This window comes from Procambarus clarkii, chromosome 86 (genome assembly GCF_040958095.1).
Source record: "Procambarus clarkii isolate CNS0578487 chromosome 86, FALCON_Pclarkii_2.0, whole genome shotgun sequence".
NCBI classification, from domain to species: Eukaryota; Metazoa; Arthropoda; class Malacostraca; order Decapoda; family Cambaridae; genus Procambarus; species Procambarus clarkii.
The window spans coordinates 14,254,228-14,266,887 of record NC_091235.1 but is presented as its reverse complement, the minus strand read 5'-3'; the positions used below and the strand labels follow the sequence as shown (position 1 = coordinate 14,266,887).

The 12,660-nt window shown below is 42.9% G+C and overlaps 1 protein-coding gene across 2 annotated transcripts in view; it reads left to right on the top strand.

Annotated features, from left to right (window-relative positions):
- The window catches only part of LOC123768524 (methyl-CpG-binding domain protein 4), a 60,593-nt gene extending 48,069 nt beyond the window's left edge, over positions 1-12,524 (top strand). For both annotated transcript variants that reach the window (XM_045759181.2, XM_069317129.1), the window contains 3 exons: positions 2,163-2,363; positions 4,161-4,316; positions 10,193-12,524. In XM_045759181.2, coding sequence (XP_045615137.1) covers positions 2,163-2,363; positions 4,161-4,316; positions 10,193-10,374 — 539 coding nt within the window. In that variant the 3' untranslated portion in view covers positions 10,375-12,524. The remainder of the gene's footprint in view (positions 1-2,162; positions 2,364-4,160; positions 4,317-10,192) is intronic.
- The last annotated feature ends 136 nt before the right edge of the window (positions 12,525-12,660 follow it).

Here is a 12,660-nt window from a genome sequence, read left to right as displayed (position 1 = left end):
CTGGCTGCAAGTGTAGAACAACCCTCGAAATCTTCAAAAGGTAATGGGTCCAACCTGTGGCTCCTGGGTGAACTCCTTACTCTCATAGCCTTCCCTGCATCATGGGCTCCGCCATCTTGTATACCTGTGATCAGGATCGATACAGTGATCAGTAGTGTTCCAATTCCCCATTGACTTGCGTGGGCCCATGATGTTGCACATCAGTCTTTGGTCTTGTTTGATCAGTCTGAGGTAGTCCTGGTGAGGGACAGACATAGCTGCTATGTTGCTCTTGAGAAAGTAGTGTTAGTATACAGAGATACTATTCCCCACTATGAATAGAATCCTGCACTTCCCCACTGGTGCATGGTGCAGGGGAGCACTTAACTTGGAGGAATACTTAGTAGAAAAGGGTGTTTGATTACATTCGGTGCTTTGATTTCTGGGAGATTTTCCTTGGAGGCTCCATGAAGTTATCTCATTGAGATTGTTCCCTGCTTCTGGATGACATCAGTCACAGGAGTCCTGCTTGGCCTACCAGGGACCAGCGCTAGAACCTTAGCAAACCCCCCTCACAGAGGTACAAGGAGCAGGGGACTATTTTCGTCTTTCATGGGAAAAGCATCCAGAAAATAAGTATAGCTGCAAGATTCATAGAAAACTAAGCATTAAAAAAACAGCGTTGAATGTAATAAAACGCCATTTTTTGGGCGAGACCCGGAGGCTCCCCGGAGCTTTATCAGGCTGATATGCTAATGTCAGACTTTGGCATCAGTCATGTGTATGGAGTTCTAGGGCCTACCGGGGACCACGGCCAGAACCTGGCCCCCTCAGAGAGGCAAGGGGAGCAATGGCCTATAGAAACTCCCGTGTGGTTGGAAGCATTCTATGTCTGCCATTGACCGGGTCAAGCATCCAGAAAGGTAAGCATTCCAAAACAAACCCCTATTCTGGTTAAAATTGCTACCAAAAGCCGAACTAGCTACCAAAAGCCGAATTGCTACCAAAAGCCGAACAACCCAACAGAAAACAAGCAAACTAGTATGATGTCACACGTCACCGCGCCGCTGTCTGCGCAGATCCTGGCCAGTGGCTTTCAGACTTCCTCCACCTTTCCCTATCAGGGGCCAGATTCACGAAGCAGTTACGCAAGTACTTACGAACGTGTTCATCTTTCCCCAATCTTTGATGACTTTGGTTACATTTATTATATAGTTTACAAGCATGAAAACTTCCCAATCAACTGTTGTTATTGTTATAAACAGCCTCCTGGTGCTTTGAAGCTCATTAACTGTTTAATAATTGTAAACAAGGCTGCCAAAGATTGAGAAAAGATGTATAGTTTCGTAAGTGCTTGCGTAAGTGCTTCGTGAATCTGGCCTAGGTTCATGAGTTTCTTGTGCATCAGCTCCAGATTGCCCTTGGAGCTGGCTATGAGCCCGTGCTCTGGCAGATGTCAGTACTAACAGATTCAAGCTGCAGTAACTTCAAGTGAACCATTTGTTTGTATTGATTTGTTTGCAGTCATTTGGCCGTTTTGAATCTTCATTTTTATAAACCATGTAGTTGTCTGTGAAGCTTTGCAGACTTGCTGGATGCTATCCTGGCAAGAGTGGTGATAATAGTCCCCCTGCTCTGTTCTCCTGAGTGAGGGGCCAGGTTGTGGCTGTGGTCTCTGGTAGGCCAAACAACTCCTGTGACTAATGGGACCCAGTAGTGGGGAGCCATCTCTGTGTGATTGCTGCAGTCAGTCACCTGAGCTTTACCAGAAAAGAAACTTTTCTGCATTTAACTTTTTTTCTGAGGGGAGCATGAAGGCTCCATAGAGCCTCCGGGGCTCCCCCAGAAAATAGTGTTTCATTACATTCAATGCTGTTTTTTTTTATTAAAATGTAATACAAAATTTAAAATTAACATTTATATTTGCTACATTTTGACCCTTAGTGGGGATAAATCCCCCCAAAAAAGTTGTAGTAGCATAAAGGTTAAAACAGCATATCATTGTCCTCATATCAAATAATTGCTTGTCACTATAAAGCAATATTCACACAGTTCTCGTACGAAGAATGAAACACACTTGTTTTCAGTCAGCAAACAAGTTAGTAAACGTTCAGCAAAGAGTCAGTCAATACTTGAAGTTTAGAGTAAGAGAGATGTCCTAACTCAATATTTTTCTCTTCAAGGACCCTTAATGAAGAAAGCGAAAGGTGAAGACAAGAAGAGTGAATACTTCAAAATAAAAGGAGACACACTGGGTCGTGTAAGATTAAAAGCTACTGCCAAGTGGAATCCTCCGCGCTCACCGTTTAATCTTTTCCAAGAGTCCCTGTATCATGATCCATGGAAACTACTTGTTGGCACTATATTCCTTAACAGAACTACAGGTAAGAGTTTAGGCATCAAATGCCTCTTAACTTGTTTTATTTTCAGTATTTAACATTGTCAAATTCTATTTAGCCCTCAGAATGAGGTGATTGTAATTTCACTTGTGTGCCAAAAATAATTGTTTCATATTGAATGATAAAGCTTTATGCATAAAGTAAGGAAAAGGAAAATATTCAACAATTATCAACATGCTTGGTTTCATGAGCAGGTGGCCGGGTCATTGTGCATTTTGATGCCTTATGTGAGGGTTGGTGACATAGTATTAAAGGGGAAGAGGGGTCACATTTTTGCTCTGGATGTTTTTATTTTCATTTTTTACTTATTAATAAAAATAATATTTTATACTCAAGGACATGATACTAAGATGATATATAAATGAGAAAAAGGTGCGCGGTTTGAGAGTACCCAGGTCGAGGGTGTGCAGCTTGAGAGTACCCAGGTCGAGGGTGTGCGGCTTGAGAGTACCCAGGTCGAGGGTGTGCGGCTTGAGAGTACCCAGGTCGAGGGTGTGCGGCTATTAGGGCTGATATGTATTTATTAGCTTTCTGGCATTAAAGTGCATGGAGTTCTTGCCTACAAAGGACCACGAGCCGGAACTTAAACCCCTCAGAGAGGCATGAGGACCAATGGCCTATAGAAACCCCCGTGTAGTTGGGAGCATTCTATATCTGCCATTGACCGGGTCTGTCACCCAGAAAGGGAGGCTCCCCAAAACAAACCCCCTATTCTGGTGAAAATATTGCAACCGAAAGCCGAATGAGTGGACAGAACTTCCCAAATAAAAATTAGCAAACGAGCATGACGTCATCACGTTGCCACTCGGCTATCTGAGTAACCCCCTCCCTCCTCCCGGAAGGGAAAAGGGGAAGCCCCAGACCCTCGTGCCGGTGATCCAACCGGCAGTTCTTGGCTGATGTGATACTGGCAGGTCACGTGCCTCTAGTTCCTGCTTTGATTTCAGTTACTGTGCCTTGTGGCGTGGCCTGTCTCTACAGGTTGTGCGTGAGCCAGGAGTAATATTCTACAGTACTCGAACTGCATGTGCCTAGGGTTTCCTTTCCTAGGTGCCATGTGAATACTGCCCTTAGGGTTTGGGGGCTACCTTCCACAAATCACCCTGGGACCTACCTCCATTGTGCCTTTTACTGCTCGGTACTTGGCCGCCCTTGGAGTCAGCTGTGGTTTTTGTTGCCCTTGTTTGCCTTTGGGTAGGAAGTAGTTTTCATCACTAGTAGGGGCGTGGGGTACTGCACAGCAAGTTATCACCTATTATAGTGGCCAGCTCTGTTCCACCTGGGTACGTTGTCCTCTTGTGGGGGTTTTCTTTTGTTTTTGTTTTTTAGCCTGGTGGTGGTATGCCTTTGGTTGGGATCTTTCTATATCCATCTCTGTGTTTTAGTGGTACCCCCTGCTAGACCCCTGTGAGTTGGCACTTCCCGGTGGTTCAGCTTTTAGAAGTTGGCTCGGTAGTTTTGGGCGCCAGTTCGCAGTACCCTGCCTGGGCTTTCCTTAGCACGAAAAAAAATATTAAATTTTTTTTTCTTGCGCACAGGGGTGTAAATCTCCTCAGGACCCCTTAGCAGCTTAAGGGTTAAACAGGTAACTGTTAAATAAAAAAACAGCATATGTTGCTTGTGTGTGTGATACTTTTTAATATTAATGTTTGTGATGGATCACTGGAAACCAGTCCCATGTCCTCTCAGGAAATATAGCTTAGTTTAAAGAGAGAGATGCAGTAATATATTTTAAAATTGTTTTCTATTTATTAATACATACCAAATTTATTTTTCCTGCAGGGGAAGAAGCTCTGGGCAAAAATATCCTGTGGGAGTTTCTTGAGAGGTGGCCAACTCCTGAAGACACAGTTAAGGCATCGTGGGAAGAAATTGCTAATATTATTCAACCTCTAGGACTTCACGAGAAGAGAGCAAAAATGATTATCCGTTTCTCCGGTAAGTGTTTTAATGGTTTAGTTTCAACTCTGGCACAAATTTGTATTAATGGAGACACTGTCACAGTAATGTGGCTGAAAATTAGACACCCAACCCACAAATCTTAAAATAAAATGATTGGCAGTGTTTCGATTCATCCTGGACCAATATGCCATTTGGAAATTTGTAGCTTTGCCCACTGTTTTCTTGACTATATCTTGGGCATATATTTGGTCTCAGAGGTTTTGGCATTCCTACAGGATGTTGACAGCTTGATATCTTTTTAATGTGCTGAGACCATGAAAGGCCTGTGTGGCATTGGGTAGGGTTACCTGGCCCTTAGTTTCCCCTTTCTTCAGAGATTACTGGCTGCTTCTCTGCGCCTAGTGAGTCTATTTTGCTTTTGTATCTCTGTATACATAATTACAGGATGAGATACAAAATAAATAGCTACAGGGAGCCACCGAGGGACCCCTAGCAGAAATGTAGCACTGAATGTAAAGAAAAGCTTTTTTCTGATGGATCCGTCGTTGGCTCCTTGATTCCTCTTTCCCGTTCAAGTACATAGATTGTCTTTGGTCAGCTCATGACTGATGGGTTGAGCCTGGGCGGGCCTTGAATTCCTGGATCTGACCGAGGCGTATAGAGTGGAGGATACTAGATCACACTAACTGAAGAAATAGCCATTGTGGAGGTGAGTGAGACAAAACACACAATAGTAAGGCAAAAATAAACAAACAGGACGCAAGATACCCAGCAGTTAGATCCATTCACCACTAGTTCCACCTCCCTACCACTAGGTGGCAGCACCATGAGCTGCTGGCTCAGGTGGTGTTCTCCCTTCAGTCATTTACCTGGTGCAACCTTGTGTAGTGATCCATCTTGCTCTACAGATCCCAGTTTTGCCAAATAAGTGTTGGCCATTTTTGTGGGTATAGTTCATTTCTCAGGATAGTTCAAGCTATCCTGATATAGTGCAATCCTTTTTTGGGTCATTAGTCAGAGAGTTCATGTTGCCTACCGGGGACCAACACCAGAGCCTGGCCCCCTCAGAGAGGTGCAGGGAGCAATGGCCTATGAACACTTTACATTTAACGTACTGTGTGAGCTCGATTATCCGGACTATATGGTAAGGACCTCCATCTGAAGAAGCCCAACATCCATTGACAAACACACACTACCCATACCTCCCTCCACTCACCACCCTCCCTAGCCATGCTATGCTCCCCCTCCCTCCCTTCCCATGCCATGCCTCCATCCTCCCCCTCCCTCACCATGCCTCCATCCTCCCCCTCCCTCCCCATGCCTCCATCCTCCCTCTCCCTCCCCATGCCTCCATCCTCCCTCTCCCTCCCAATGCCATGCCTCCATCCTCCCCCTCTCCATCCCTCACCATGCCTCCATCCTCCCCCTCTCCCTCCCCATGTCATGCCTCCATCCTTCCCCCCTCCCAGCTCTTGCTGGAAGACAGGCTGTCACGGTGTGTGGTCTAACCGTCTATCACTGTTTGCAAAAGAAAAAAGCAAAATATTTTTCTGGGGTGAGCCCCAACGGCTCCCCGGAGCTATCCCAGGCTGATATGCTAATGTCAGACTTTGGCATCAGTCATGTGTATGGAGTTCTTAGGCCTACTGGGGACCATGGCCAGAACCTGGCCCCCTCAGAGAGGCAAGGGGGGCAATGGCCTATAGAAACCCCCATGTGATTGGAAGCATTCTATGTCTGCCATTGACCGGATCAGGCACCCAGAAAGGTAAGCGCCCCAAAACAAACCCCTATTCTGGTTAAAATTGCTACCAAAAGCCGAACTAGTGGATAGAACTTCCCAACAGAAAACAAGCAAATGTCACACATTGCCACGCCACTGTCTGTGCAGCTCCCCCCTCCCCGGGAGGGGGAAGGGGGAGCCCCAGACCCTTCACGCCGGCTACCCCCACCTCAGTTCTTGACGCTGATGCTATAGGCTGGGAGATAATAAACGGGGAACTTACAAACATTCCATGGGAAATTGTTCTAAGTAATACAAGTCCTACAGAAGGAATAGAAAAACTGACTTCGGAAGCATATCAAGTCTGTCTGAAACATGTTCCTCTGAAGAAAGCCAGAAAGAGATCCAACGTAGAAAGAGAACACAGACGACATTATAAACGAAGGAAAAAAATAATGGAAATGCTTATGCAGACACGAATTTCCCGTCAAAGAAGGGATAATTTAAATAGGGAGGTTGAAGAAATCGAGCGGAAATTGAAACACTCATATCAAACTGAAGAAAGGCAGTTAGAACAGAAAGCAATTCAGGAAATAAAGAAAAATCCAAAATACTTCTTCACATATGCGAAATCAAAAGCAAAAACCACTGGCAGTATTGGACCTATTCGTACAAGTGAAGGTTCATACACGGAGGATGACAAAGAAATTAGTGAAATCCTAAAAAAAGCAGTATGAGGACATATTTAGCACTCCAATAAACAACATGAAAGTGGAAGATTCAGACAATTTCTTTATGCGGGATATTCAATCCCCTGTAAATATAACTGATATCAACACGAGTGCACTAGACTTTGAAAGAGAAATTGAAAACATGCCCATGCACTCGGCCCCAGGTCCAGATTCATTGAATTCAATACTGTATTTATAAAGAAATGCAAAGTGCCGGTAGCACAAGCACTCGGTGTAGTGTGGAGGAAGAGCTTGGACACGGGGGAGATACCAGATGCACTTAAAGTAGCAGACATAGCCCCTCTACACAAGGGAGGGAGCAAAGCATTGGCAAAGAATTATAGACCAGTTGCACTAACATCGCACATAATAAAAGTATTTGAGAGAGTGATTAAGAGTCAGGTCACCAATTTCATGGAGACCAATGACTTTCACAACCCAGGCCAACATGGATTTCGAGCGGGAAGATAGTGCCTCTCGCAGCTACTTGATCACTACGACAGTCACTGAGGCATTAGAAGAAAAACAGAATGCTGATGTGATATACACGGACTTCGCAAAGGCTTTCGATAAATGTGACCATGGTGTGATAGCACACAAAATGAAGTCAATGGGAATAACCGGTAAAGTAGAACACTGGATACTCAGTTTTCTGTCAAACAGGACTCAGCGAGTAACGGTCAACCATATAAAATCTAGTCCGAGCAGTTTAAAGCTCTGTACCTCAGGGTACAGTCCTTGCACCGCTGCTTTTCCTTATTCTCATATCAGATATAGACAAAAATACAAGCCACAGCTTCGTATCATCTTTTGCAGATGACACAAAAATCAGTATGAAAATTACCTCGGCTGAAGACATTGAAAAACTTCAAGCAGTTATTAATAAAGTTTTTGACTGGGCATCAGAAAATAACATGATGTTTAACAGTGATAAATTCCAGGTACTCAGGTACAGTAAAAATGAGGACCTTAAACATAATACAGGGTACAAAACACAATCAAATGTGCCCATAGTAGGAAAACAGCATGTAAAGGATTTGGGAATAATGATGTCTGACGACCTAACGTTTAGGGTGCATAACCAAGCAAATATTGCATCAGCCAGAAAAATGATAGGATGGATTACGAGAACTTTCAAATCCAGGGATCCCATCACAATGGTTGTACTTTTCAAGTCACTTGTGTTGTCCCGTCTTGAGTACTGCTCAGTACTCTCTTCCCCCTTCAGAGCAGGAGAGATTGCTGAAATAGAGGGAATACAGAGAACATATACGGCACGCATGGACGCGATAAAGCACCTAAATTATTGGGATCGTCTCAAAGCCCTCCAAATGTACTCACTAGAAAGAAGACGAGAGAGATATCAAATAATATACACCTGGAAGATACTGGAGGGCCAAGTACCAAATCTACACAGTAAAATAACAACGTACTGGAGTGAACGATATGGAAGAAAATGCAGAATAGAACCAGTGAAGAGCAGGGGTGCCATAGGCACAATCAGAGAACACTGTATAAACATCAGAGGTCCACGGTTGTTCAACACCCTCCCAGCAAGCATAAGAAATATTGCCGGAACAACCATGGACATCTTCAAGAGGAAACTAGATTTATTCCTGCAAGGAGTGCCAGATCAACCGGGTTGTGGTGGGTATGTGGGCCTGCAGACCACTCCAAGCAACAGCCTAGTGGACCAAACTTTCACAAGTGAAGCCTGGCCTCGGGCTGGGTTTGGGGAGTAGAAGAACTCCCAGAACCCCATCAACCAGGTAATCAACCAGGTAATCAACCAGGCGAAAGTCGTGTGCTCTGGGTCCAGTGTCGCTACAGTACTGTGCTTTGTGTGTGGTGTTTGTTTTCTGTGGGTGCGAGAGCCAGGAGTTATTTTCAGTACTCAGGCTGCATGCGCCTAGTGCTGCCTTCCCTAGGTGCCCTGTAAGTACTGCCCTTGGAGCTTGGGGCCACCTTCCACAAGCTCCTCGGGACCTGCCTCTGCTGGTCCGTTCTACCATTCGGTTTTTCGGCCGCCTGTTGGGCTCTTGGGTGTTCTGTTCTTCCTTGTTACCTGCGGGTAAGAGGCAGTTTGCACTGGTAGGGGCGCAGGGTGCTGCGCAGCTTTGTTTTCCCGACATAACGGCCAGCTCTGTTCCTTGGGGTTCGCTGTCCTCTTGCGGGTTTTTTTTTTTTTTTTTTTTTTTTTTTTTGCCTTCGGGGGGGTTCTGCCGTATTATTCCACTGGTGTTTGCCCTTCCACGGTCCTCCTTGGTGACACCCCCTGCTAGGTCCCTTTGAGTGTACACTTCCCTGGGTTCAGCTATAGTGATTTGCTTGGTAGTTTTGGGCCCCTGGTTAGCTGCACCCTGCTGTGGCAGTTCACATTAAGGGAGTGTCCAACATTGCCCCTCCCTTGGTTCGGTTCTGTGTCCCTTCGGGTCTGTCGGTCCCATCCTTCTGGAGGTTTTTCGGCTTCCTGTTCCCGCCTCATGAGGTGTGGGAAGCCATTAGCGGTTTACCTCCTACGCGACCCGGATTATGCCTCCATATTGGATCCTTCCTTCTGGTTTGGATCTTCATTTCTTCCCTGGTTTCATTATGAGGTTCTGGAGTCGTCCTGGCTAGTGGTCTGTCAGGGCCCCTGGCTCTTAGGTTTTCTTCTCCCTTCTGCTTGTTGTCGTCCACTGTTGGATTTCTTGATTCTCCGGGGGGGCCTGTGGGGGGCCTATTCCGCAAGCTGTTTCGTGCGTTGTTTCACCTCCGGCCTGCTCACGCACCGCCTGAGCTGTCCTGGTCTTTGGATCGGGTTTCTCCTTTCTCTCTTCTCCTCGGTTTGTAGTGGCCCTTTCGGTTCAGGATTGTTTCTCTAAGGCTCTTTTTCCTGTTGGCTTTGGCCTCTGGGAGTCGGGTCGAGGAGCTTCAAGCTCTCCTCCAACGCAGGGGTTTCTGCTCGTTTGGTCCTGATGGTAGGTTTGTTCGGTTGCAAACATCTTCTTTTTTATGGCGAAGAATGGGACTGCTACTTTCCGGAGGGGTCCTTGGGTTGTTGACAGTTGGTTGGTCAGACAGGGGTTGCATCGTGTATTGTGTGCAATTGTGGCTCAGCGCCATTCTTTGCGCGCCATGGCTCCTGTGTCCGGGGACGTGCTTTGGGTTGATCCGGTTTCCCTTGTTTCCTGTCCCATGGTTCGGGTCTCCCAGGTTGTTCTTGGTTATTCGTTCCAGCCAGACTTTGGACTGTTACCAGTCTTTGGTGACATGTTTTGGACTGACATTTGGACTCAGGGTTTTTGACTGTCGACCAGGGTCCTGGCTGCGTGCTACCTGGTCAATGTTCCTGGGCCTAGTTGGGCCTGTGTGTGTTAGGTAAATTGTTCTATTGTTAGGTAAATATAAATATTTATAAATTATGGTTGGTAAATTTAAATATATAAATTTGTTAGTAAGATACATTTCTATTGCAGAGGAGTTCCTAACTAAGGATTGGATTTACCCCAAAGAACTTCACGGTATTGGAAAATATGGAAATGATTCCTACAGAATCTTCTGTGTCAATGAGTGGAGAAAGATACGACCCTCTGATCACATGTTGAATTTCTACATTGATTGGTTATGGGATAATCACCGATATTTAGGCGTAGATTAGTGCTTACGGAGCACTGGTCAAGCACAGTGCTCGTGTATGATTCCAAATAAAGAGGCAAACAGTTTTTAAGTGTTAAAGACATGAGAGGTGGATGCCCGAGTGTTCAAGGCCATGCTATCACATATACAATAACTGCACTCAGTATCTTAAACACAACATTGACCGTATCATCCATAAGTATCACTGAAATTAAACTGAACAATATTTTTTAGTTTACTGTGAAGGTACACTGTTAAATAATAGTGTATGTAGCATTTAGATTGTGTTTAATGAGTTGTGGTAATGTGGCTCACTCTCACTCAAGATTATATAATTGTATGGCTTTTCTAAAGCTTTGATTATATGACTTGGTACTTGGTTACTCTGTAAATTTTATGGATTTGCACGGACATTAGTTGGAACAAGGTTCAATTGATAAACAATTAGTTACTAAATAAATTAAATACGTGCTTATTTGCTTTTATAAATTAATGATTGAGAGAAGGCTTAAATTTTTTTCTTATTGCTATTAGGTTTATGGGGATAAAAGTTATTATTGTCACATGATATTGCTGTATTTTTCACTGTTTAATTCACATTACATAGTTGGTTTCATTTGTTTGTAGGTAGGCTTTATCAGTTTAGTCAAGTAGGTAAGTTTCATAAATTTTTATGTGTGCATGGATATTTAAAAATTAGTTTTATTGGTCATGTAGAAATTCTTGTCTGTTTTAACAGCATGAAATAAAAAGTGAATGTACCAAATCCTGACTAGCTGTATTTCATGACAACCAGTGTTCCATTTATCCAAAAGCAAGTTAAATATTACAGTTTATTATTTATTTGATTTTATGTTCATTTTATAGTTGTCAAAGCAGTGATCAAAAGGTTTAGAATTATATTTTGAAAGTAACTGAGATTGGTTGGCTATGTACTGGGTAATGGAGGTATTGGTGAGAACAGTTCATGCAATAGAGGCTCCTGTGTTTAGAATTACATTTTGTACATATTGTATTTTTATCCACTAGACTTCCATAGTTATCTGATGGAACAGTTAATTGAAAAACAGACTATGTTAACAATGAGGAGGTAGGGCGTGATACTTTTTGGATAGGAATGGCCTTTCAAGAGAACAGATTTAATGTTAAAATTTGAAAAATATAATACTCTTAAGGTGATTTATTTCATATTGACCAAATAATTACAATCACTGTTACACAATAGCATCCTTCTCCTTAATGGACTATATAGTCAGCTGTTATTGTTCTAACCACATTTATAGAACATTACTGTTCTATATTGTACAGTATAAAGATGATGGATGACTGAACATTATAATAAACCATTCCATTTTTGTTTTTTTCATGGGTTTATTGGTGTATTTTGAGAGTGTAAAAGCTTTGTGTATAACACAAGGGCCTGAAACCTGATACTGTATTTATTTCTAAGAAAATTGTCTGACTAGTGCAAATGAAGTAGTTAAAATGTCTTTATGCAGAGCCCTTAGGCTAGGTAGACAAATACTATATTTACAAGAGGTTTATCATGTGTTTGTGTGCTTGAAAAATTGTATGAAAGTAGAACAAAGATTAGATGAATAAGTATGTACAGTACCAGTAAATTGTAAGTGATATATTGTTAAATGCAGTGGGATTAAGCAACAAGAAGGGGGTAGTTTGTGTACGAATGAGATGTTCGTTATCATGAATGAGTGCAACAAAGTGTCCCAGTATTAGAAGAACTAAAAGTTTCCATAAAAAACTGTTGGTGAATGTTGTCATTATTCATGCATATGTATGATGTCAACTTGAGAGCTTATTTTATTTAGTGCAGAATTGTTCTTTGATATAAATAATTGAAAATAATTATTTGAATGCAGCTTCAGTTTAACTACACTGAATTTCATGTGGATGCTTCATAAAAGAAAATACAGTAATAACAAATTTACTTTTATCATACATAACGAAAACACTTGTATTTTTCCCCCCCAATATGTAGTTAATAAATAAAATTTATTGATATTTATTGGTCAGTGAATAAATAAATTATCATGCTCTGGACAGAAGTTATTTGTAATTTTTGTTTCTGGAGTATGGCGGTGGGCAGGGTACTATTTGTTCTGAATTATGGAGGTGGGGCTGGGTACTATTTAAATAAATCTTTAAAGTGTCCACAACTTTATTGTGTTAGTAGAGCAGTCATGTCCTTGGTGACGGATCCCCAATACCCTACATTAAAGATTCTTGATTGCTTAACTAGTTTTTATGAGTATTGTTTATAAAGACTTGTGGGACTGAATTAATTTCT